Below are 26,935 nucleotides of genomic sequence, written 5' to 3' on the forward strand. Positions count from 1 at the left end.
ATCATGAATCAATGATTTGCACTCAGTAAACAAAGATAGCGCTTGATGAATCGCTCGGTTTTTATTACTTATAAACATTTTCTTATAACAAAGTACATGCATAATTCATATTACATACGACTCAACCTCGTCGAGCCCATCTTCTTCGCAATATCCCTAAGCACAAACTTCATAACCTTACCAGTCGAAGTCTTATTGATGATGACTAGTACTGTAACACTAAATTCCAAATCAACCAACGGAGCAACACTAACGGTAGCTAAGTGATCAAACACCATTCATCTTCCACTCCTGTGTGTTGTTTTGTTTCAACAGTCTTCCAAAGTAGACAAGACTTTGGAAAGAACAACAATTTTATTTTTGGCTGTCTTGTCACATGATAAATGGAGTCAAAAATACAGGGAAGCACACTGCACACAATACAAAAGAAAACAGAAATACAGGGAAGCACACTCACAATCACACCACAACAAGCGCTAAACTAGCTAGACTTCTTGTCGTCTCTGCCTTCGATAATCGCTATAAGCGTAACAAGGTCTTCCACAGGAACTTTGCTAGCATCACTTCTCACACCAATATCAGCACACAAACGACCATAACAGTAGTTACCATACCCCGCCATAGCCATAACACCAATACCAGCAACCCCCGAAACAACCAACCTCGCAGCAGAACCAACAGAAAGACTCTTCACCGTCCCCCAAAGCGACAAAACACCACGCGCCGCAGACCAAGAGTTAGCCTGTCCACTACTCCCCAGCTTAGACAAAACAATCAAACCAGTTTTGCAATAGATCGCAAAGTCTTCACAGTTGTTCTTCAACAGATCGTACGCACCAAACCCGTTTTTCTTCGATAAGAGGTATCTCGCACGGTGAACGGTCTCATCAGAGGAGTCCGAAACCGCTGTTGTGCAGATACCGCCTCGCGGTTTAGCCATAAAGATGGGTCCAGAGACACCGTACTCGAAGAGATAGAGGTTACCTCCGGCGAGGAAACAGTCGAGGCAAGAAGAGATCACACCGTTGAGATTTGATTGGTCTCCGCAGTTAGGACAAGGGTTGTCACCTCCGTGGTTTGGAACCGAACTAACGATGACGTTGTCCACGAAAGTCCCTGTCCTTGTCTCTAAACCACCTCCGCAAGTGAAATGTATGACGTCACCATTGCCTACATAGATTCCTACAAGTTGCAAACATAGAAAGGATCGTCATTTATTCTAAGACAGGAACATGAAAAACTAAGATCCAGCGAGAATTGTCTGAACAGAAACTGATAATGTAGCTACATGTAGTTAGAGAGAAGGGAAGGGATTGAACCGTGGTGAGAGTAGATGTAAGCCCTACGCCATGAATAGATGTGATCTCCTGGTTTGAGTTCATCTCTTGAGATCTGTTGAGAGAGGAATCCCATCTTCTTGAGAGACACAGAAGAGATGTTAGAAGCGCCGCGAGACCAAGAAATGATTCTTTCCTCTTGTGTGAGGTTTTTCACTTTACTCTCTTTCCGGTTCACTACAAACCACGACTCTTGCCTCTTGGTTTGCATTTGATTTTTCGGTTTTCGGTTTTAAAAGGTTTAATTCGGGTAGAGAACATCCGGTTCAGTTTTGTTTGGTTTGGTAAGTGTTGGAAAGGTTGATCTACCTTTTTGAGTTTAGTGATTAGATACAACTAAAATTTTCTATATTGTTTCATACTGATTAGATAATGATTATTGAGCATAAACAAACTTGATATTTAAAAGAGATTAATATCCAATATTTAAAACAGAGAGATTAATATCCAAGTACTAAAGTTGTGGAATATAAAAAAATATATATATATATATATATATATATATATATCCAACTCATTAATATGAATACCCCCATTTCATTTCATCCCCAAAAATATGAATACCAACGAGCTCCACAAAGTGTGAAATAGCACGCCTTCCCAGTGGAATATTGAGAAAACCACCTTGCCTCCACAGCATCACGCTATACTGAAGTTGAACGTAGTGGATTTCACGCTTAGTCCCTCTGCCAGTACAGAGCTTCACATGGTTAGAAGACTAAGTGGAGTTAACTTCCTCCAGAGTTGGGCAGTGAAATACATGTTACAATAAAGCAGAAGCTCAGTGGACCAAGCAAAAAAAAAACAATTGAACAAGCAAAACATGAAAGGAAGGAAAAAAGAACTTATCGTAGACTGCTCTAGATGTACAAACAAATAAGGATAGGAGGGAAGTCCTATAGCAAGAGGAGAATGTATCAATTGATCCAAAAGTGCCTCTTCAAAATGGGCATGAGATGAATATTCAGTAGGAACACTCATATGAACAAGCATCTCTGTCACAGCAAACAGAGGTGGATCCTGTAAAAAAAATATAAGAACATTCCTATCACACCAAATAGAAGTGGATCCTATTAAAAATATATAAGAACATAAACACAACGAATAAAATCGGTAAGTTACCGGAGCAGAACTTTGAAGTGGCAGTCCATCTTGCAAGGCATCTGCTACCATTTCAAGCAAGGGTATAGCTCCAGAATCCATAAAAATACTTAGTTTTCTCTAAAACGGCTAACATGTATAAAATGAATCAATATTGTATGAATTGATTCCAATATTATAATATTTTATGTATATGTTTTCACGTGAATAAGATGAAAATCATGGTATTATGTATTACATGAAAGTGTATTATGACCCACTGTTAAATGATCACAATATTATTAGATGTGGTTTCCTTTTTGGTACTTATGATGTTGTGCAGAAAATATTAAGCGAATATTATGGTGGGTTTAATGTATTGATTTAACCGTAAAAACAAAAAAATTGAATGACCAATTTCGACGATTATAAATATATCATCATACAACAAAAAAAATACTACATATTATTTGTTCTTTAGATGATGCATTCCATGATTTCAAAACACTATTTTGATACTAAGTATTAAAATATAAAGTTTTGAAAAAATTGGTTGGCCAACATAATACTCCTTCCTCTTGTCTCTGGATCTTGTTCTTCATATTGAATCCAAATAACTTTAACACTAGACCCTGACCCGCGCGCCAGCGCTGGTATGAATTTTCAGTTTTTAATTATTTATTTTATTAAATGATTTATTTGTAATATTCGTTCATATTATATTCATTAAGTAAATATTTTATTTTTACATCTTAAACTATCTATTTTTTTACAAATGTGTGATATCATATAAAAAAATATAAAAAAATGAGTATATAGAGTTAATTAGATAATTGTAAAAACAGAAATATTTCTTTCGTGTGCGATATCATATCAATAATGATCCGTCCAGTTAATAAAAATCATGATTTTTTTTATGTATAATTTTTTTTATTTTGACCATTTCCTTAAAACTATATTAAATTTTACATATTTTAATTAGAATATTTTTAATATCTTTACCTTTTTATTTGAAATGCAACTCAATATTTTTTAAAAAATTATAACAAAATATTTAAAAAATATTTTTAGAATTTGTTTGAAAAATATGAAAATTACATTTTAAATTAAAATTATCCTAAAATATGATAAGTTTTGATGTAAACGAAAACTCAAATTATGTCAAAAATAATTATATTCAATGATAATAACAATTTAAATTGATTATTTTTAAAAAATACATTTACAAAAATATTGTTTGAAAGAAAATTCATTTATCTTTCAAATATAAAATGAAAATATTATAATTAAATAATAAAAAATATAAATAAAAACAAAAAATTTAGCAAATGAAAACTGAGTTATATTATGCTAAAATTTTCTTTCTAACAATTTAGCAAATGACAAATGAGTTATGAGCAAATAATACCATATAAGTTTTAAAAACATAGCCATTTTTAAATATTTTTTGAATAAATAATTATTTTTAAATTTAATCAACTGGAAAAATATCCGTACAATTGTGTGAGTCAAATTCTAGTTTTATTGATGCATGTTATATATTAGTGTTGCATGTTTTAGGTAACATTTTAATGATGCACGTTTTTTAAAATCTCTATTATTAAAATTATGCACGTAAGGATAACTCATGAGTTTTTTTGGTTGATTAAATGACATTATGTCCAAATTTATTTAAGAATATTTCATTAAAGTAACTGAAAAATACAAACAATAAAATATAAAGTTTAAATTCATTTAACCATATTTCATTAATGTAACTGAAAAGACAAGTAATAAATTAGGCAGTTTTATTCGTTTTATGATATTTCATAAATGCAACTCAAAAAAACAAACAAAAAAATAGAGAATTTAATTAGTGAAGTAAGAACACCGAATCTTTCTTCTGTGTTATAACAACTAAAGAATCAACCACATCTCTTGCTTTACGCGTTTAAGTTTTTTACACAAAACTAACAAGGAAGACTTCAATCAAACTGTATTCACACACACACCATATGATTAGAGTTACACGATTATAGAAGCAGATTCAATATTTGCATCAACCAAGAATAAAATAAACAATTGCACACAAATCAAAATCAAAACCAAACTCAGCTTTCCTTTGCCGACCGAGCAACGAGGCTCTCCACAGGCACTTTAACAGCATCCTTACGCATACCAACATCCGAACAGAGACGTATAGCATTACTAGCCCAAGGACTAACCATACGCGCCACGCACGCAGCCGCACTCACCGAGTTAACCTGACCGCTTCTCCCAAGCACATAGCTTCTCCCCACCACCAAACCCGTCTTACAATACATCGCGAAATCCTCACAATTATTCTCGAACACATGGTACTCACCAAACCCGTTTCTCAGCAAAAGAAACTCCGCGCGAGAGATCACTTCCTCCGAAGGATCCGAAGCCGCCGTCGTGCAGGTACCGCCTCTAAGCTTGGACATGAACAGAGCCGGAGAGACACTGTACTCGAAGCGAAGGAGATCTCCTCCGGCGAGAAAGCAATCGAGACAAGAAGAGATAACTCCATGCGTGTTGGATTGCTTTCCTCCACAGTTAGGACAAGGGTTGTCTCCTCCGTGATTGGTAATGGAGCTGACAATGAGCTTGTCTAGAAAAGTTCCCGTTCCGATTTCAAGACCGCCTCCGCGAGTGAAATGAATGACCTTTCCGTCTCCTATGTAGATCCCTGTGAGATTGCAAATATAAAGTTCGGATCTTTGATAAACCCAGAAGAGAGAGAAGGAGATGGGTTACCGTGATGGGAATAGATATAAGCGTTACGCCATGAGTAGATGTGATCTCCTGCTTTCAGATCGTCTTTAGAGATCTTGTTGGAGAATAATCCTATCTTCTCTAGAAGAATGGATTCCATATCTCTGGCTGGATCAATGTGGGTTCTCTAGAGTTTTTTCCAAGATTGTTGGTTTTAATAACCAAACCATTAAAGTCAACAACTGGCTTTGTATTGGCTTAGCTGGATAACCCAATGTCAACGAATTAACGTATCCCCGAAGAACTTTAAAAAACATATAAATTTATATTTAATAAATTAACATAAATTTTAATTTAGGCTAGTGTAAAATATAACATAGTTCGATTAAATAATAAAATAACAAATTTAAAAAAATTTAGAAAAATATATTGGAGTTGTTCACTAAATTACAAATTAATAATCTCTCCGTTTCATAATATTTGATGTTTTGTCTTAGTGCACAAAGATTAAGAAAATTAACTTTTTGTAAAAAAAAAATATTTAAAAAATATAATTTTAAAATCAATGAACCAATTATAAAAAAGACTTTAAAATCTAATTTGTTGAACAATTTCCAATAAAGTTAAATTAATCTTAAAATCTCAAAACTTCATGTAAATTGAAACAAAATAATCTTTCTAAAACTATCATCTATATTGAAACGGAGGGAGTAATTGATATATACAAAATTTGTATAAAGTTATATAAACATAATTTTTCTTTTAAAATGATCTATAAGAAAATTTAAATATTATTTTATCGAATTACATTTAAAAGTGCATTAACTTTCTTCAGAAAATGCATCCAAAAATTAATTACATCTAGGTGACTTATTGATAACTCAGAAAAAGCCTTTGTGTTTAGATTCAGCTACATATACACAAGGTGGTGAAGAAGATAAAGAGACGAAAGCATGTTGCACTCTTGTCTGATTGAAATGGGTTATGATCAGAAAACCTTCTTGTGTGGAGAGCTTTGTTTGGTTATTGTCTTATTGATGATGACTAGTACTGTAACACTAAATTCCAAATCAACCAACGGAGCAACACTAACGGTAGCTAAGTGATCAAACACCATTCATCTTCCACTCCTGTGTGTTGTTTTGTTTCAACAGTCTTCCAAAGTAGACAAGACTTTGGAAAGAACAACAATTTTATTTTTGGCTGTCTTGTCACATGATAAATGGAGTCAAAAATACAGGGAAGCACACTGCACACAATACAAAAGAAAACAGAAATACAGGGAAGCACACTCACAATCACACCACAACAAGCGCTAAACTAGCTAGACTTCTTGTCGTCTCTGCCTTCGATAATCGCTATAAGCGTAACAAGGTCTTCCACAGGAACTTTGCTAGCATCACTTCTCACACCAATATCAGCACACAAACGACCATAACAGTAGTTACCATACCCCGCCATAGCCATAACACCAATACCAGCAACCCCCGAAACAACCAACCTCGCAGCAGAACCAACAGAAAGACTCTTCACCGTCCCCCAAAGCGACAAAACACCACGCGCCGCAGACCAAGAGTTAGCCTGTCCACTACTCCCCAGCTTAGACAAAACAATCAAACCAGTTTTGCAATAGATCGCAAAGTCTTCACAGTTGTTCTTCAACAGATCGTACGCACCAAACCCGTTTTTCTTCGATAAGAGGTATCTCGCACGGTGAACGGTCTCATCAGAGGAGTCCGAAACCGCTGTTGTGCAGATACCGCCTCGCGGTTTAGCCATAAAGATGGGTCCAGAGACACCGTACTCGAAGAGATAGAGGTTACCTCCGGCGAGGAAACAGTCGAGGCAAGAAGAGATCACACCGTTGAGATTTGATTGGTCTCCGCAGTTAGGACAAGGGTTGTCACCTCCGTGGTTTGGAACCGAACTAACGATGACGTTGTCCACGAAAGTCCCTGTCCTTGTCTCTAAACCACCTCCGCAAGTGAAATGTATGACGTCACCATTGCCTACATAGATTCCTACAAGTTGCAAACATAGAAAGGATCGTCATTTATTCTAAGACAGGAACATGAAAAACTAAGATCCAGCGAGAATTGTCTGAACAGAAACTGATAATGTAGCTACATGTAGTTAGAGAGAAGGGAAGGGATTGAACCGTGGTGAGAGTAGATGTAAGCCCTACGCCATGAATAGATGTGATCTCCTGGTTTGAGTTCATCTCTTGAGATCTGTTGAGAGAGGAATCCCATCTTCTTGAGAGACACAGAAGAGATGTTAGAAGCGCCGCGAGACCAAGAAATGATTCTTTCCTCTTGTGTGAGGTTTTTTCCACTTTACTCTCTTTCCGGTTCACTACAAACCACGACTCTTGACTCTTGGTTTGCATTTCAATTTTCAGTCTTCGTTTAGGTTTAATTCGGGTAGTTTTCACTTTTACTCTTTCCGGTTTACTACAAACCATGGCTCTTGCCTCTTGGTTTGTAATTCAATTTTCAGTGTTTAGTTTACATAGGTTTAATTCGGGTAGTTTTCACTTTACTCTCTTTCGGTTTACTATAAACCGTGACTCTTGCCTCTTGGTTTGTAATTCAAATTTCAGTGTTCGGTTAACATAGGTTTAATTCGGATAAAGAACACTGATTTGGACCGTTTGGTTACATGTCAGAAAGGTTGATCTATCTTTTTGAGTCCTTTAGTGATTAGTTAGATACCACTAAAATTTTCTCTTGCTAACACTATGTTGTTTCATACTAGATAATGATTATTGAGCATAACAAACTTAACTGATATTCAAAAGGGATTAATATCCAAATAGATTAATATACAGTATTCAAAAATACGGAGATTAGCATCTTTTAATTATCCTCCTCTTCAGAATCATGTTCTTCATAATCCATCTTATAATTCATTTCATCCTTACGAATATGGACACTCACGAGCTCCACAAAATGCGGAAAAGCCTTCTTTCCCAATGGAATAGAGAGAAAACCACCTTGCCTCCACATCATGACACTATCATAGAGTTCAACATTGTGTATCTCACGCCTAATTCCTCTGTCGGTACATTGCATTACATGATAATAACTAGACCAAGTGGAATTAGTTTCTTCCAACGTTGTGCAATGGAATCCATGTTAACAACAACAAAATTAATCAACTAAAACCATTAACAAGAATGAAACATGGAAAGAAAAACATGGAAGAAAACGAACTAACAATAGGCTGTTAAGGTTGTTGAAACAAGGAAGGATATGAAGGAATTCCAATTGCAGTGGGAGAATGAATCAACTGATCGAGAAGTGTGTTTGGATTTTGGGCAAAAGTTTGAGTATTGACTAGGATGACTGATGCACAATCATGTATGTCATGGCAATGTCTTGGCTACTACAATACTCAACCTTTTAAAGATCACTAAGAGAGGCAAAATTTTACTTATTTTTCTAAAACGACGAACCAAGAATGGAGAAAACTTATTTCTTTCTATTTGAATAAAAATAATTGTATGATTGCGAAATGAAGGGAAATTGAGTCCAAAAAGTTATAAACTCAAGCCCATTATAACTATAATGGGCTCCTGATTTGAAAGAAAATATTTTTCATATTTTCTTAGAAGAACCAAAAATATATTTAATGAATTAGTCAAAAGGAATAAGATTTATTTGCCATATTTTTTTCTGAAATGGATGATACCTTGATTTTTCATGATTAGTCACCATATCTTGATTTGTCATGATTAGTCACCACCGTTTCATATCTTGATTGGTCATGATAAATCACCATCGGTACATATTAGCAATAGATAATAATCTATTGGAAAGTATAGAAGGTAATCGATCAGAGAGCTAAGATTGCTAATGGAAAAAAATTGAAAATAGAAGAATATAGTAGAACAAGAAGAGAGGTTTGTTTAGAAAGAAAAGAGGGTTATGTAAGTACATATATATAGGCTAACATTGTTTGTTTTATGTTCTTAATAATTTCAACTTTGTATAAGGCATATATATAAAGTAAAAACTTTATTTCATAAATAGAATTGCCAAAATCATAGAACATGGGAAACAAAAGACATAAAGCCAAATATTCTGGTCTTTTAATTCATGAGCTGCAATCTGGGGCTCAATTTCAGCTTAAGAGGCCAAAAGCTCGTTCTCTTAGTTCACGGATTCTTTTCAGAAGCTTATCAGCTTTGTCGATGGTGACAAGAATGATTTTCTGTTCGGAAGCCAAAAGATATGACAAGAGATCCTCATAGATGGTGAATTTCTTAGCCTTGTTAATCAGCTGCACATCCTATGGATGAAAGGTGGAGTAGGTCTTATATATTAAGTCCTCATTTGTTATTATTTCATCACATAGTATAAGACCATCAACTATATCCATCAGGGCAGAGTTATACTCATCCACGGATTTAAAATCCGTGAATCTGATAGTTTCCCATTGATCGTTAGCCTTTTGCAGTAATACTGGTTTGAACCTTTGCCCTAACTGTAGCCAAAGGGCACAAGGGTCCTCAACATGGAGGTATAGGTCTCTTAGCTCCTCAGCGAGATGATAACGAATAATCGTTATAGCTCTATGCATTTCACTTTTAAGGATACCAATATTAAGATACTCATTGAGGCAATTTCCAAGTCCTCTGGAACTTAGGGCAACACGAGTGTTCTTTATCCATTCTAGGTAATTATCTCCAGCGAGATTTAAGGCAGAATAATCTGATGGTTCAAACATTCCTCTCAACATCTGATTATTTACCAAGCAAGTTCAAGCTTTCAGAAATTTTATGCAAGCAATAGAAGCTTTGATGCATATGATTTGTGATTTTAATAAGACTTTCCCCGAATCACATAATCTATTTGCTTTAAGCATTTCTGGTATGAGTATAATCAATTGGTCATTGCATCTATTGATCCTTATAATTCAATTTTGGGTTGGTTAAAGCCCTTTAGAGTTTGAATAAGGATCAATCATCATTTTGTTTAAATGAGATGCATGGATCAAGAAATAGCTGAATGTATGTTTAGATCTAAGCAATGGGTTTAGATATAATTCAGAATTTAAATTTATATGCCAAGGGTTTAGATGGTATATTATGCATTTTATTTTTCAGAAAATATTTTATATGCATTAAGATAAAATGTTCAAGATATTTGTAAACCAAAGGAGATTTTCAAAATCGGTTAAAACTTGGTTTATAATTTTGAATAAAGCAAATGTACTAAATTTTAAATGGAAACTGATTTTGTCTAACTATATGCAAACAGTGTGAATCATTTAGATGCAAACAACATGAACCACTTCAGACGCACTAGTATCATCATTGCTAAAGCTATGCGAACATGTATGTTTGGTTTCAATTATGTGATACCTATGTCCAGTTTTAACAATATGATAGTTGGATGCATGCAAAGGTCAGTTCATGGATGATTCAAGTTCGATCTAATGATTTACTAAATGATGCTATCAGGTATGCAAATGATCAGTACATAATTTAATCACAGAATCAGGTTCAAGGATGAAACTAGATCAAGTTTTATTTTAACTAGCAAACTATGTGATCTAAATTCAGTATGAGATAAAATCGGTTCATGGTTGGTTTAACAATAATATGATCAAATGATTTCAAACAGATTTTATTCTACCTTATGACATATCAATTTTAAAATAAGACTATGGCTTATAAAACTTTAGAAATAATTTTCAGTCAAAGATATGCACTTAATAAAATCAAACAAGCATTTATAAAATCGATTATGCATTTATAAAAATCATAAAAGGTTTTTAAAACTTTGATAGTTACAAAACAAATATTAACAGTCAACGATATGCAATGAATGATTTTAATTTCGATTTTATTGATGGGTTGACTGATTTTTAGGGGATCTGGCCGAAAATGGCACAGCAAGGATTTGATGGGATTTTGTTTTGGCCAGATTATACACTTATGTTTATCACATCTGGTAAAATGGCCAAACAAAAGGATTGAATCAAAAGGTTTAAGCTTTCTCTAATAATTTTATGATTCATAAGTTTTTATAAACAAGATTCATGTATATCTTTAGGTATTTTAATAAGTTTATAAGTTTTTAGAGAAACATAGAACCTTTAGAGAATTTTAAGTTTTATGGATTCAAAATAATTTTAGAATCAAGTTTCATATGGATCATATGGATCATAGAAACAAGATTAATATTTTAAATCCATAGATTGTTTATAAGCTATGGATTCATATAGATCCTAGATTTCTTTCAGATATAATGGTGTTCTTTAGATTTCAAGGTTTTGATTTGTTTACCTTTTTCACCACAAGAATCTGAGAGGACCACCGTGAGAGAGAGGCTGAGAGTTGGCCGGAATTTGAGAGAGAGAGGAGTTTTCCGGTGGAGAGAGAGAGGTGGCCTGGTGGAGAGAAGGCTGAGCGCCGGTGGAGCAAAGGCTGAGCACCGGAGGAGCTGGCCGGAAAGGGGAACGCCGGCTGAGAGAGTTTTCTCAGGTGGAGAGCACAATCGTGCTGATAACGTGCTGGGACAGACTTGAAAGTTGAAAACACCAATACCAGACATCTTTTGTAGATACATTTTGATTGGTTGGTTTTAGTTAACTCAGTTATTCTTTTCTCCCACACAGAGTTGTTTTAAATTAACGACCATAATTGTCTAAGTCAGCCTTCTCAACCCATTAAAATTCAAGATCATTCTCCAATTTTTGTTCCATTTCCAACCAGAACAGAAGATTAATCGTATTGTCACGGCAGGTACAAGTTAAGCCAATAGCTCTTTGATCACACACAAAGTTAGTTTAATTCATGGACTATATATTCTATTTTCACGTCAGTCTACTAAACCCATTCCCTGATTAGATACCTTGATGGAATTTGCCCACCGTGAATTATGGGTCTTTGTTGGAGAAAAAGTCTTTGATTTGATTCCACTCTAGAAAAGCATGTTCATTCTGCATTATTGTTATTCATGAATCCGCCAAGTAACAATATTGTTTCTCCTCCATTCGTACTTAGATTTGCCAGTTTCAAAATACGTAGCAATATTTGTGTCCATACAACTTGAACTAAGCCGATAATTCGGTCCTTAAATGATATCTTTAATTCACACATCCAAATAATAAATGTCGGATTGTCCTAACCATTTGTACACATCCTAGATTCCACGGTTTGCCTAAACGGCATGGAGGACATTTTCATTAGAAATGAGCTCGCTATATGATTTCTAAATGCGACATATAATCCATGGAAGCGGTCGCAAATAAATTGGTTTGAGAATGCATTCACAGATCTCATATGGATATCATATGGGATAAAGTGAGAAACCTTCAAATACAATATTTTTTTTTCTATAACAAACGAGAAGTTGACCTAATAATATAATTTTTAGATCACCTAGTAGGTCTCCGACATCTATCTACGCTGTAAGCGATTAGAGATATGCAAACAAAAAACTAGTTGTGTCGGGTCTCAGGCTCACCACACAATAAACAAGGCTGGACACAACCCCGATTCTTCATTCTGAGCTTGTGGACAGTCGATCTTTTACCCTTAACTAAGTGATGAAAAGCAAAAAAATGTGGCATACTTTGAGAGAACCATACAATCTTGCTACAAATCTCTTTAGTGTTACTTATACGAATTTGCTCCATGTCTTCAAAACCGTAAAATTATCCCGACATTCTGTAATAGAATGTCATAGGATTCTATAACTTTCATCAGTGGGCTCGCGAACGGAATGTTAGCAATCAATTTGTTTTTCTTTACTTGATGAGTTCAACAGGTCTATATTTGTAAAATATAAGAACGTCAACATTTTGTCATGTACCAATATTTTGACTTACACCAACATTTTTCCGATTTTCTCATAATATCACGCATCCTCATGTGTGAGACTGTAACACTTCTACAGAAACTCTTAAAATATTAGTAAATTTCCACCCGTATGTGAATTGAACGCCCTACTAATTCCAGGTACGAACATGCTTTTTGTAAAAGTTCTTCGCATTTTCACCACAAATAAAAACATCCAACCCAAACTTTGACACTTTAAACTGTCCAATAATAACATTTACGTTTCATGAGAAAAATATAACATAAAAAATGAGCTTACGTTCTACCCCAAATTAATTAATTACCACCAAGCTACGTTGTGTGATGAAAAATGGAGAGCTTCAACCATACCGAGAGTTCTTCACATTTTCACCACAAGCACTATTGACAAATCCATCAGGTGAATAACTTCTATCTAACTCTTCTCATGAGAATGATGCCATTTTCCTTTCTTCATATCAACAGCTCCACCACATTTTCGGATTTCTTTCCTTCATGGACTAGCGAAAATGGAAAATATTTTTTTATAGTTTTAAAGTTCTAAAATATCTCAAATTTAAATCTTAGAATATAAAATTAACGAAGCATCTTAATTCAGAATTAGTTTATGAATCATTTGGTTCACTTTAGATAACTGATCAACTAAATATAAGTATAGAACTTGCTCACCTATTCAAAATACAAACTTCAAAAGATTTGAGTAGGCCCTGACCGGAAATATTCCGGCCTTCACTTTTTAAAGAAATATTCCGGCCAATTATTTACAAAGATTCTGAGCTAGTCTAGTGGCAAACATAGTTATTTTGGAACGCATGATGACGAGTTTGATTTACAGTTGTGCTATTTTCTTCATACATATACATTTTGATATATATATCATTTACAAACAACTTATGAATAGGTCTTTTTTTTTGCTTGCTTCCAGTCTATATATTTTCAAGGCCGGCACTGAGTAGAGCTGAATTAATTCATGAGTTAAAAATCTCATTTTCATACTCATGTAGGACATTAATGCTTTTGGATATAGTTAGTGAAAGAAATATATTTCGAGTTTGGCGAACATTAAATTATGAGTATCTTAACAATAAAGTGCATACAAATATCCAATTTCAGGATTTCCGGAAAAAGAAAATAGTTGGTAACAGTGCCGTCATATGGCGAACCCCTGGTTCCCTCCGAACAGTGTCTCCGCCCTGTCTCCGCCGCGTCTCACCTCTGGTGATAGCCTCATGCCTGTCACCCCACCCACTGGACCCTCCTGACCCTGACTTCCCCCCCCCCACTCTCTTCTTCTCCTAAACCCACCCGCTCATCACTGCGAACTGCTCACTTATTGGGGCCTGTAGTGAAGAGCTCTGTCTCAAAAACTGCTGCTTGTGCCATCCCTGTTGGTCTAGCATCTGAAGCCACTGTGTGTTCCACCTCTGAAACTTTTAGATCTGGAAACACTGTTCACTTTAACTTAAAAAATTTTAAAGTCTTATCTCCTAAACCCTCTTCTCCGATCCAAACTAATAAGGCTTCTGGTATGTCTCCTCTCATCCCAAAGCCTTTGCCTTCTAAACCATCATGTCCCTCTGTCTCAAACCCCACCCTCTTACCCTCAACCTCTAATCCTTCAACAAAAAATTGTACCTCAAACTTACCCCCAACTTCTGACCCTGTCGGTGTGTCCCAAGCTCGGCCACATTCAACTTATGTGCCTCCCCTTGTTGAACGTCTTCGGAAGGTCGAAGACAAAACCCTAAAGCGTCTTGCACCGGTCACTCTAACTGACAAAGGCGTTCCTCGCGTACTAATCCCTGATAGCGTATTCCAACAAGGTGCTGAGATACACAAAGATTTCATCATCTGCTGGTTTAATGGACGACCGCCTCTATTCAACCAAATACAAAGTGTGCTCAATCATATGTGGGGAAAAGGGAAAAGAGTGGAAATTCATACTAACCCTTCCTCCCGCTCAATGTTAGTTTGGATTCCTTCTGACTACTTGAGACAGAAAATACTTGAGAAGAGTGCATGGTATGTAGGTGAATCAATGTTTCATGATGTTCAGTGGTCTTCGTCAGCATCCGCTACTAAGCCCCCTCTGGAAACTATCCAGTTATGGGCTCATCTGACTGGAGTCCCTCTTGACCTCCGCCATACATATGGATTAAGCCTTATTGCAGGTTTAGTTGGTGAGCCAAAGGAAACCGATGATTTCACTAAAAACTTGGTGAGTTTAACTCTCTCTCATGTGAAAGTGGCTGTTGATCTTTCAAAGCCTCTGCCGAGTGTAGTTGAATTCAGTAGGGAAAATGGTGAGGTCGTAGAGGTTCAGGTGGCTTACCCCTGGATTCCGCCTACCTGCTCGCATTGTAAGGAGCTTGGCCATATAGCTCGTAACTGCCTCCTCCTTCCCCCGCCTGAAAAGTCAGTGAATACACCTGCAAAGAAAGTGCCCAAATCAACTGATGCTACATCAAGGGAAAAAAATAAAGGCCCCTTAGACCCACAAAGTAATACTAAAGTTGATGTTGCTTCATCCTCCACTGCCATACCTCCCTCACACCCCATCCCTATCTCTGATCCAAAAACTATCTTCCCTTTAACTCCCACCCATGGTAACCTTCATGACTCTTCAGTCAATACCACTATCAAAACCACTCCCTTTAAACTGCCTCTCAACTTAGTAAAAAGCCATCCCAAAAAACCATTCTCTTCCGGACCCCTCATCCCTACTCCCTCTAACCCTCAAATCCCCTCCGACCCTTTAAGCCCACCTGATTCCTCCTATGCCCCATCCCTAAAAAGACCTCGACCTGCCTCAAACCCAAAAACCTTCCCTTCTTTCACTGATCAAATCTCCTATTTTGCCTCTTTTAAATCACCCCTGACTCAGACCCTTACTCTCCCTCAGCCTTGTCCCTCATCTGTCAATCTCTCAAAAAACTCTTTCTCTGTTTTGGCTCCAGATGGTTCTCTTCTCCATGAAGAGACCATTGACTAAACCCCTATGTATAATAAACTATTTTTTTGGAATGTCCGAGGTCTAAATGACCCGGTCAAACATAAGCCTTTTTGTGATTGGATAGCTACTCATCAGCCCCTTTTTGGTACTATTCTAGAAACACACATAAAAGATCAAAACTTGAGTCAAATAATGGGAAAGATTTGTCGAGGTTGGAACTACACCTCAAACCATGCTTCTGATGCTGATGGAAGGATTGTGATCATATGGAGAAATACTATTGCTGTTCGAGTTCTCCATCAGTCAAGGCAGTCTGTCACCTGTGAGGTTCAGATTCATGGTTGTGCCATGTTCATCTTCACAGCCATCTACGCTTCAAATGAAAGGGATGAGCACATAGATCTTTGGACTGATCTGTTAAATGTCTATCAAACTTACTTACTGGACTCTGTACCTTGGATACTTGGTGGTGACTTCAACCAGATCATCCACCCAGTGGAGCATTCACTCCCTGATGTATACTCCCTCACAACAGATATGGTTGAGCTAAAGGCTTGCCTTGTTCAGTTGGGTCTCTTCGACCTGCGGTATCAGGGGCCTCTTTTCACCTGGACAAATCATCGGCCTGAATCCCCAATAGCTAAAAAACTTGATCGGCTGCTGATCAACAATCCTGTTTTTAACATTTTTCCTCATTGCTCAGCCTACTTCCATCCAAACCTAACCTCCGACCACACCCCTTGTACCCTTGACCTAGCTACTAAAATCCCATCCTCTGGCAACAGACCTTTCAAATTCTACAACTACCTCTCTAAGCACCCTAGCTTTCTCCAAGTGGTATCTGATGTGTGGACACAGGCCGGAGACACTGTCGGGAACCTCACTGCACTTTACTGGAAACAAAAACAGATAAAAGGAGATTTGAAACAACTAAATAAAGAGAATTTTTCACAAATCCAAGTGAGAGTTAGTGAGGCTAACCGTGTTTTGCTAGATGTGCAGGTTCAAGTTTTACACTCGCCAACGACTCAGCTATTTGAATTGGAGAAGCAAGCGCTCCAGACATGGAACTTCTTGAGGGAAATAGAGGAAAGCTATTTTAAACAACGTTCTCGAGTCAACTGGTTGAAAGAAGGGGATCAAAATACTACCTTCTTCTACAGGACAGTCCAAACTCGACTGAACTTCAACTTCATCCGGTCTTTCTTTCTTCCCTCGGGTGTCATCAATATTGAATCTATTCAGATGAGTATCCATGCGGTCTCTCATTTCCAAAGTATTCTAGGGCCAGTTCCTGCCCCTCCTGTTAGAATTGTGTCTTCCTCCCTCTGGTTTCAGTCATTGACGGGATACTCTTGCTCGGATAGTCAGCGCTCTCAGATGCTCTCATTACCTACGGCAGAAGAGATTACGTCAGTCATGTTTAAGCTTAACCAGAATAAAGCTCATGGGCCTGATGGGCTTACTTCTGGGTTCTATAAAGCATCATGGAGTATCTTAGGCCCTGAGGTTCTGCAATCGATCCAACAGTTCTTTCACTCCTCTTTCATGCCTGCCTCAACCAACGCAACAATCTTGTCATTGGTTCCAAAGCACCCGGGTGCATCACTAATCACGGACTACCGTCCTATCTCGTGCTTAAACACCATCTACAAGGTTGTCTCGCGGTTGTTTGTGAAGAAATTAAAGATCATCCTGCCCCCACTCATTGTTCCGAATCAGACTGCATTTACCAAAGGTCGACTGTTAGTGGAGAACACATCCCTTGCAGGAGAGCTTGTGCAAGGGTATCATAAAAACACGGGTACTAAAAGAATAACAATTAAAGTTGATATCGCAAAGGCTTTTGATACCTAGTCTTGGAGCTTCCTCTTCTCCTGTCTCCAAAGCTTGAACATTCCTGAAAAGCTCCTCTCTTGGCTCAAAGCGTGTATATGTACGACGAACTTCACAGTAGGATACAATGTCTACGTGCACGGCTACTTCAAAGGGGCTAGGGGCTTGAGGCAAGGTGACCCGCTTTCACCCTATCTCTTTGTGATTGCTATGAATAATCTCTCACTTATGTTAAACCGTGCGGCCCGCGAGATGAAATTCAACTACCACCTCAGATGCCAGACATCTAAGCTCACACTCATTTGAGTTTTGCCGATGATTTGTTGATATTCATTGATGGATCCCTAGCCTCTGTCCAAGCTGTGTTGCAGGTACTTCGAGAGTTTGAACTGCGATCAGGTCTTGCTGTTAGTGTGCAAAAATCATCCTTCTTCGCCTCAGGTATGACGGAAGCTGAAACGGACCTGATCAAGTTCTCAACAGGCATGCCTATGGGTACTCTTCCGGTCCGCTACTTAGGTGTCCCCTTATGCACGAAGAAATTGTCACTCTTAAACTATGAAGGACTCCTTCAGCAGATCAAAAGCAGGCTTTCATCATGGAGCGCTAAATCCTTGTCTTTTGCTGGACGTCTTCTGCTCATCAAGACAGTTATCACTGGCATAACCACGTTCTGGTGCTCAACATTTATCCTTCCTCAAGCCTGCGTAAAAAGGATAAATTCCCTTTGTGGGGTCTTTCTTTGGCAAGGGGATATAGAGCAACACCATACAGCGAGAGTTTCATGGGAAGTAGTCACAAAACCTAAGAGGGAAGGAGGTTTGGGAATTAAAAACCTCTCCATCTGGAACAAGGCGTGTTGCCTCAAGCTTATCTGGCTCTTGTTCTTCCAGTCAGGTTCGGTGTGGGTTGCTTGGTTCAAGACAGAGGTGTTGAATGGTAACCTGAGCAACCTTTGGATCACGCCCCCTAACCGTCGCTACTCATGGCAGGTCAACAAGCTCCTGAAACTGAGCTCGGAAATCTTCAGTTGTGTAAAACTAAGAGTGCAGAATGGCCAGTCCTGTCTCTTCTGGAGTGATAATTGGTCTCCTTATGGTTCCCTGAGAACTTATCTGCTTGACGGTAGCGCTTCCACGCTGGGAATTCCTGATCATGCTACACTAGCCACTCTACATATCAACAATAACTGGATGCTACCCCCTGCAAGATCAGAGCGCTTGGTCAACATTCATGCGTTGCTAACGACAATAAACCTTAATGAGAGTGAGGACTTTTATGAATGGGAGGTTGATGGAAAGGTATTAGATACTTACAGTATGGGCAAAATTTATGAAAAGATTTGTCTCGCAGGAGCTTCGGTGCCTTGGTGTGAATCGGTATGGAATAAAGCTGGGATACCCAGACACAACTTCCTAACTTGGCTCTTTGTCTTGAATCGGTGCCCTACTAGAGACATGATCAGAGGGTGGGGGTTTCAAACAGATACTGCTTGCGTCTTGTGCAATCAAGCCGAAGAGTCCAGAGACCATCTCTTCTTCAACTGCCAATACTCCTGGAGTATTTGGGGTCGCCTTGCTCCAAGGTGTGGGATTCGCCCTGAACAGAATTGGGATCGTGTTTTGATGCAGATTCAATTGACAAGTCCTCGATCGACGACTGGTATGTTGCTTCGTCTATGCTGGCAAGGATGTATATACTGGACCTGGGGGGAGAGAAACACACGGATACACCGGCAAGTCTACCGCTCTGCTGATTCAATCTCGCGTACGTTGGATAGGCAGATCAAAGACAGGATCCTTTCGCTTCGCCATACTAGCTCCTCAAGATCTTCAACACTGATGCAGCAATGGTTCATCTGAGCGTTTTTATCACCACCTCCTTCAACTTATTCCGATCGCACAGCCTCCGTTAACTACGTCATGGGATCTGATCGTGATGATCGAAGTCTGCCTCTTCCACTTCTTGTTTGACTATTGGGCTTACTGCCTATTTGATCTGTAATGTGTGTTGAAAGTAATTGAGCTCTCGCTGCTCCAACAAACCATGGTTTATGGGCTTGTATTTATTTTCTTTTTCTACTTTTTAAATTTGAAAGCTAAGTTAAAAAAAAAAAAAAAAAATCCAATTTCAGGAGAAGGAACATAAATATCTTACTTTTTAAACCCTTTTTAGAGTGAGTCAACATTTCAATGTTATGCAAATCATCAAAATCAACGAATAGTAGATCGAAAATAAAATAATGTAAGAACTAGATACACGTGTCGACGTAGTCTGGTTTCACGTGTTGAGCTAATCACATCAGAGGTAATTAAATGTTTAAAATATGATTAACCTAAAGAACAATCAACACGTAACCTGCTAATTTTGGATGCTTTAGACACACAAGCGTCGTGTCACTTCCTCAGAGATTTGAAGTCCTCAAAAGCCGATAATGTTTGCACTAAGAGAATTATAAGAACGTATAATCCTGTTCCCGATAAAAAAAAGGCAAATCTCCAAAATAGCACATTTCTAAGTTTATATCACAAAAATAATACTCAAAAACTAAAATGACCAAAATAGCACTTTTCTAAGTTTATCTTTTGAAAATTTTAATTTTTTTATTTTTCAAAATTTGAAATCTTATCCCCGAAACCTCATTTCTCAACTCTAAACCCTAAACCCTAAACCCTAAACCCTAAACTCTAAACCCTAAATCCTAAACCCTAAACTCTAAACCCTAAATCCTAAACCCTAAATTCTAAACCCTAAACCCTAAACCCTAAATCCTAAACTCCACCCTTTAACTCTAAATCCTAAGTTTGTGACATTTGATAAAACATTAAATGTTATTTTTGTGACTTTTGAACTTGAGTGCTAGTTTGGTAACGAAAACTTGATTTAAGGTTATTTTTGTTTTTTCTCATTAAAAAATGGTCCGTGTTTATGAATCAAGCTGTTGCCACGTGTTTTATTTGTACTTTATCACTTTTTATCAGATTTATCGTTATATGTATATTTTCTGGTAGGTTTTCGTTGTTCCCAATATATTAAATACAGTATATTTTAGATTTTTGCTGTAGCGTTAATTAGATTGTATAATTCGCTGATCGAGTATGATGATAAAACATTTTTTTTGGGTAAAATATGATGATAAAACATTAATAGTTATCTTTATTTCAACCTTTTTTGAACATCAAATTAGATCTCGATCCGCGCAACCGCGCATGTTTTTATTTTCATTTATTTTTATATAAATATTTTGTTTTCAATTTTAAATTGGTATATATTATAATATATATGTGTCTATCAATTTTTAAAACATAATAAGTTTACTGCATATTTTTTCATTGAATAGATGGTTTCAAACTTTCACATGTATTTATATCTTTTTCTATATATATATTTTCGGATTATTATTTCATTATTAAAATCATAATTGTATATATAAAGATTAGTAAAATATTTTTTTATTGTCAGCCTATATGTACGCCGGCTGAGAGAGTTTTCTTGGTGCGTGCTTATATTGTTTCTTTTTCTTCACGATCAGTTGTGGGTTTCAAATATAGATGAGTGTTGCCTAAAGTTTTTGTTTTGCACTTCTGTTGTGCAGATTAGTTAGACGGACTTAGCTGAAGCTATAGGTGCTTTTTGTTTTGCACTTCTGTTGTGCAGATTAGTTAGACGGACTTAGCTGAAGCTATAGTTGCTTCCCTCCTTCAGTCAATAAGTGATTACATACCTGACTTTGATATCTTTATGATCGGTACGTCTGCAAGAAATTACGGACTTTCTCTTTATGTTTTCGTATCAACGAAACCATCTCTTTTCTACATGGTTGATTGGGCAAGTAAAATGTTGAATAGTGCAGAAAGAATAGGAAAATGTGAATAATATTTTAGTGATTGTAAATCCTCTTCTTTTTTTTTTCTCTATCTGCTTTCCAGCTTATAACCGAGAGACTAAAACCGGTGCATGTCGAAGGATTACCAATCACATTGATTTCGAATATTGCCCAACTCCAATGGAACATGGTAGTTTCATCTTGAAGTATTTGCTCTTCTCTCTCAGTTTCCTGCCATTTAGTACAAATGATTATCATCATGGTCATAGACATGTCTGGTGAATCTAAGCCATCGTAAGTGTAATCAATAAAAATCAGATCTTTTCTTTCCGTCTCTTTGTTATAATTTTTGTGGTCATAGACATTTGCATTGACACTTTGTGTCCGATGTGGTGTATAACCACGGCGATATTTCTGGAGGGGTTTCCTCGAGTCCAAAATCCGAATCAAAGGTATTTTCTCTACTTTCTTCTTTTTTTTTGCTTTTCGTTTTCCTCAGACTGTTGTGGTTCGTTTGTCACTAACCAGTGTCAACGCAAATTTTGTTTGTCAGATTCATGAATTCATAGAAAAGGTTCCAGCACATGGTTTATGCTTGTGGTGTGAACAAATCACTGAAGAATGTGGCTTTAAAGAAGGTGATAACGTGATCATAGAATAAGTGTGTATGAGTTACTCTGAACCTTTGTTTGTTAAGTGGTTTAAATTTGGGGATTTTAAAATTTACTGTATTTTGCGTGTGTGAATAGCTGGAGTTGGTGTGGCATGACTCAACCAATGGCTCGATCAAGACTATGACACTCAGATAGATGGCCTCAATGGAAATGAACCATCTTAGTTCTCTTGTGGAGTTTTCTTATACCGACCCTAAAAGTGAATAAAGTGTCTTTTCCAGTCAATGATTACCCAACAAGTTTCAGATCACTGAATCAATTTCTATATATGTTTTTCCTACAAAAATGAATTTATGCCTAGATAGAACAGTTCAGCTAGAAATAAAATTAATAAATTTTGTTTTCATTTTTTTTATTTGAGATGTGTTATGGTCAGCTGTTTGGGGGGGGGGGGGGGAGGGAGAGGGGGTTATGTTCCAATTTTTTGCATAATGTTGTTTTTGATTTTCATTTTAATTTTTTTTTTAAATATAGAAATGTTTTTCCTCATTTCCTAATATGTTCCATTGCCATAATTAGTTTATTACCAAAAAGCAAATAAAAAACATATAAGAACAAAACTTCATTACACACATTTAAGTTCAGATTAGTCTCTAGAATAAAATTCAAATGTCGTTCCTTCTATATATTGTTCAAATGATATTTAACAATATAACTCAATATGTTCTCTAAAGAAAACATCAATTTTACTTTATGTTTAAATTTCAACTAATTTAAATTTGTTACGACTATCGGCATTTTATTCTACTTTTATGGAATCAATTAGTTATAACCACTTATGTTATTCTACTTTGAATTAAGCAACTTCAAAATAAAGTAATACACTATGATCGCTAACCAGTATCAAATGGATCAGAAAAAAAATATCATTTTCTTTTACCATATTTTCTTTACTAAGACCATAAAATAAATTTTAAATTTATGTAAGAATAAAATATACGAACCCGGCGCGTAGCGCCGGAATACCACTAGTTTTGTAATAAAGAGGTGAAATATACGTTCCTCGTTTTCACATATATTAATGGATGTATTTTTTTACGTAGATGGGTAAACAACGACAAGGCCAACCGTCTCTCTCCCTTTGCGACGTTAATGACGATTGCGAAAGAGAATTTTTCGTTTACTCAAATTCTAATATGATCAAAGCATGGTCATTCTCTCGATGCTTCTCTTTTCTTTGTTCTTCTCTTTAGTTGAGAGGAGATTCATTCACAACAGGTTGAAGATTGGTTTTATCTTTTTCAATCCGCTATTACAATCTCCTACATAGACTCTATAACTATGATCGATGACAAGAAACACAATCTAATTGTTTTGAATCAAGAATCAAGTGATAAGGAACTCATCCTAGCCGCTTTGCTTTCGAAACAATTACCATGGAAACCACTATGGTGTGTCATCATCATGGGTATAGAAGTGATGCTACCACAAAGGTATTTGGCGTTTTTGAAGATTGTAATTCAACATATTTACTGGTAGCTCTTGAGGAGAAATGCAATTTCATTGTTGTATGACGATGTACTTAAAATCATTGAAATTTGACAGTTTCACTTATTAATTCTTTTGAAAAAATCAATAAATTGGATTCTTTCTCAAAGAATACTTATAGATCTTACTTTGAGTCTGACCAATGTTATACAACAAAGAAAATCGGGAAAAAGATATTTGGAATTTCATCAAAAAGATGATAATCAAATGTAAATGGTATTGGAAAATAAGAAGCAAGATGGTTCATAAGAAAATTGCTTCAGATTTTATAATTTGTGTTGTAATGTTATCTAATTTTAGCTTTCCATATGATTGTATTTCTATTATTTTCTATATTCTTTTTGTAGCTTTACATTTTCTTTTAATAGAATCTAATTTACTAAATTAGAGTCCAATAACTTTTTTATGTGTGATTTTTTAGTTGGTCATCCCTTATACAACAATGAGAAACAACAAATAAATAACTAAAATGATGAGAAAGCTTCATGCGAACTTGAAATCTTTGTCGTATTTTGAGTATCAGATCTCTTTGTTGTATTATATTGATTTAATTTTTAGATCCATAAATATTCTTCAGTTCAATGTATCATCGATTATAACAATATCGCCATACAACAAAAAAAAGCTGTATATTGTTGTTTCTTCGATGATGCATTTAATAATTGTAAACAAATACTTTTTCCTTCCTTGTCTCTTTGTCTCTAGAATTTTTTATTATTTTCTTCGTATTGAATCCATGGTGGTTTCATTGGTGAAATCCGAAAAGATTTGTTTCGAACATCCTGAGTTCCATATACCATCATCAAATCTCTCTCTCAATATGATGATGAAAGAATTGTTATCAATTGAGACTTGATAATGGATTAAGCGAACGGTTCAAACATGATTCACTACAAGCCGCGTGAAGAGAACTCCACCAGAAAGAAACCGATCACACATTCTTTGATGGACAAGCCATGAGACTTTGTCGGACAAACATCCTCTCGAAGAGATAGATAGAGAGAAAAACATTGATGATGAAACATCAACAAAAACCAGATGATGATGATCATGAATCAATGATTTGCACTCAGTAAACAAAGATAGCGCTTGATGAATCGCTCGGTTTTTATTACTTATAAACATTTTCTTATAACAAAGTACATGCATAATTCATATTACATACGACTCAACCTCGTCGAGCCCATCTTCTTCGCAATATCCCTAAGCACAAACTTCATAACCTTACCAGTCGAAGTCTTAGGCAACTCATCCTTAAACGACACAGTTTTAGGCACCATAAACCTCGGCATCTTTTGCTTACAATACTCAATCAACTCTCCCTCCGTCGGTTTCCGAGTCAAACCAGGTTTCAAACTCACAAACGCACACGGCGTCTCTCCCCAAAACTCGTCGGGTCTCGCAACCACCGCCACTTCGTTCACCGCCGGGTTCGTGTACAGAACCGCTTCAACCTCCACGCTACTCACGTTCTCTCCTCCCGTTATGATTATATCTTTCGACCTATCTTTAATCTCTAAGTACCCGTCCGAATGAATCACCCCCACGTCTCCGGTGAAGAACCACCCGTTCTTGAGAGCCTTCTCTGTTCCGACAGGATCTTTTAAGTAACCAAGCATGATCGAACTCCCTCTCATCACAATCTCCCCGACCGTTTCTCCGTTTCTCTCAACGCTCCGACCCGTTTCAGGATCCACCACGTCGATCTCCGTAAACCCGACCGTTCTCACCCCTTGCCTAGCCTTCAGCCTCGCCCTCTCGCTCGCCGGTAACCGGTTCCACTCCGGCTTCCACGCGCATGAGACGTTTAAACCGGCGGTCTCCGTTAACCCGTAACCGTGACTGATCTTAAAACCTTTTGACTCAGCGCGGAGGAGAACGGCGGCGGGCGGCGGAGCACCGGCGGTTAAGATGTTAACCGGATGTTTAAGAGGCTGAGAGTCTTGACTCGCCGACAACATGTTGAGCACGACCGGAGCTCCGCACATGTGCGTGACGCCGTGATCACGGATCAAACGGTAGATAAGCGGCGCGTCGAACTTACGTAGACACACGTTGGTCCCTCCGACGGCAGCGATCCCCCACGGGTAGCTCCAGCCGTTAGCGTGGAATATAGGTAGGGTCCACAAGTAAACCGGGTTTTTCGGTACGGTCCAATCGATTAATGAATCGATCGACATAACGAATATCCCTCTGTGGCAGTGTACCACTCCTTTAGGAGCCGAGGTCGTACCGGATGTATAATTGAGCACAACCGGGTCCCACTCGCTTTCGGGTCGGATCCATTTAAAGTTCGGGTCCCCTCTCTCCACAAGCTCATCGTAAGTGTAACGGAAACTCTTATCACGATCGGCCACGTCAGCACCTCCTTCCTCTTCCTTATCGGCGACGAAGACGAGAACAGGCGGATCAGCCATCATCGCCGCCGCTTCGACGGCGATTTCGCTAGAGAAAACGTCGACGAAGAGAAGCTTGGATCCGCAGTGGCGGAGAAGAACGGAGACGGTGCGAGCGTCGAGACGCGTGTTGAGGTTGTTGAGGATGGCTCCGGTCATCGGAACGGCGAACTGGAGCTCGTACATCGCCGGAGTGTTGGGAGAGAGGACGGAGACGACGTCTGACCTGCCGATCCCGAGCGATGACAGAGACGACGCCACGCGTAAGCAGCGGAGGTTTGTCTCTCGCCACGTGTACACGGTGTTAGCGCCGTATACGATGGATGTACAGTCGCCGTAGACGGTGGCGGCTCTCTCCAAGAAGCTTAACGGCGTCAACGGCGGCGAGTTTGCGGTGCATGGTTTCATTTCCTCCATCTCTTATGGTGTTTTGTGTTCTTCCTACTTTCTTCTTGTTCTTATTATAAATGAGAATAATTATTGATAAGAGAATAGGATAATAAATAATAACTATAGCCTGATCCGCGCGCCTGAATTTTCAGTTTTTAATTATTTATTTTATTAAATAATGTATTTGTAATATTCGTTCATATTATATTCATTAAGTAAATATTTTTGTTTTGCATCTTAAACTATCTATTTTTTTACGAATGTGTGATATCATATAAAAAATATAAAAAAATGAGTATAAAGTTAATTAGATATTTTTAAAAACAAAAATTTTTATTTCGTGTGCGATATCATATAAATAATGATCCGTCCAGTTAACAAAAATCATGATTATTTTATGTGTAATTTT

The 26,935-nt window shown here is 37.2% G+C and overlaps 4 protein-coding genes and 2 long non-coding RNA genes across 16 annotated transcripts; all 6 read right to left on the minus strand.

The window, feature by feature from the left end:
* Window positions 1-42: 42 nt before the first annotated feature.
* On the minus strand, window positions 43-26,651 carry LOC125584099 (probable acyl-activating enzyme 5, peroxisomal). Its single transcript, XM_048751992.1, has 2 exons — window positions 24,964-26,651; window positions 43-176 (listed from the first exon to the last, which is right to left on the minus strand). The coding sequence occupies exons 1-2, from the start codon at window positions 26,551-26,553 to the stop codon at window positions 111-113; spliced, it is 1,656 nt and encodes a 551-aa protein (XP_048607949.1). The 5' UTR covers window positions 26,554-26,651; the 3' UTR covers window positions 43-110.
* Window positions 336-1,563, minus strand: LOC125584100 (protein LEAD-SENSITIVE 1-like). The gene is made up of 2 exons (XM_048751993.1): window positions 1,320-1,563; window positions 336-1,182 (listed from the first exon to the last, which is right to left on the minus strand). The coding sequence occupies exons 1-2, from the start codon at window positions 1,546-1,548 to the stop codon at window positions 482-484; spliced, it is 930 nt and encodes a 309-aa protein (XP_048607950.1). The 5' UTR covers window positions 1,549-1,563; the 3' UTR covers window positions 336-481.
* LOC125584102 (protein LEAD-SENSITIVE 1-like) lies at window positions 4,315-5,389 on the minus strand. The gene is made up of 2 exons (XM_048751995.1): window positions 5,175-5,389; window positions 4,315-5,106 (listed from the first exon to the last, which is right to left on the minus strand). Exons 1-2 carry the CDS (start codon window positions 5,290-5,292, stop codon window positions 4,508-4,510), a joined length of 717 nt encoding a protein of 238 aa, XP_048607952.1. The 5' UTR covers window positions 5,293-5,389; the 3' UTR covers window positions 4,315-4,507.
* Window positions 6,307-7,515, minus strand: LOC125584101 (protein LEAD-SENSITIVE 1-like). The gene is made up of 2 exons (XM_048751994.1): window positions 7,291-7,515; window positions 6,307-7,153 (listed from the first exon to the last, which is right to left on the minus strand). Exons 1-2 carry the CDS (start codon window positions 7,382-7,384, stop codon window positions 6,453-6,455), a joined length of 795 nt encoding a protein of 264 aa, XP_048607951.1. The 5' UTR covers window positions 7,385-7,515; the 3' UTR covers window positions 6,307-6,452.
* Window positions 7,900-10,278, minus strand: LOC125584104. Of its 2 annotated transcripts, none has more exons than XR_007321108.1 (2): window positions 8,826-10,278; window positions 7,900-8,219 (listed from the first exon to the last, which is right to left on the minus strand). It is a non-coding gene; the product is annotated as an uncharacterized LOC125584104 (long non-coding RNA). The 2 variants fall into 2 exon arrangements; XR_007321109.1 differs by having other exon boundaries at window positions 7,900-8,241.
* On the minus strand, window positions 13,988-20,337 carry LOC125584103. 10 transcript variants are annotated; one of them, XR_007321104.1, is made up of 8 exons: window positions 19,069-20,333; window positions 17,770-18,955; window positions 17,383-17,639; window positions 16,898-17,309; window positions 16,371-16,809; window positions 16,141-16,284; window positions 15,296-15,392; window positions 13,988-15,232 (listed from the first exon to the last, which is right to left on the minus strand). It is a non-coding gene; the product is annotated as an uncharacterized LOC125584103 (long non-coding RNA). The 10 variants fall into 10 exon arrangements; XR_007321103.1 differs by having other exon boundaries at window positions 15,296-16,284; window positions 19,069-20,337; XR_007321105.1 differs by having other exon boundaries at window positions 13,988-14,789; window positions 14,912-16,284; window positions 19,069-20,337.
* Window positions 26,652-26,935: the final 284 nt, after the last annotated feature.

This window comes from Brassica napus, chromosome C3, assembly GCF_020379485.1.
Source record: "Brassica napus cultivar Da-Ae chromosome C3, Da-Ae, whole genome shotgun sequence".
In the NCBI taxonomy this organism is placed as follows: domain Eukaryota; kingdom Viridiplantae; phylum Streptophyta; class Magnoliopsida; order Brassicales; family Brassicaceae; genus Brassica; species Brassica napus.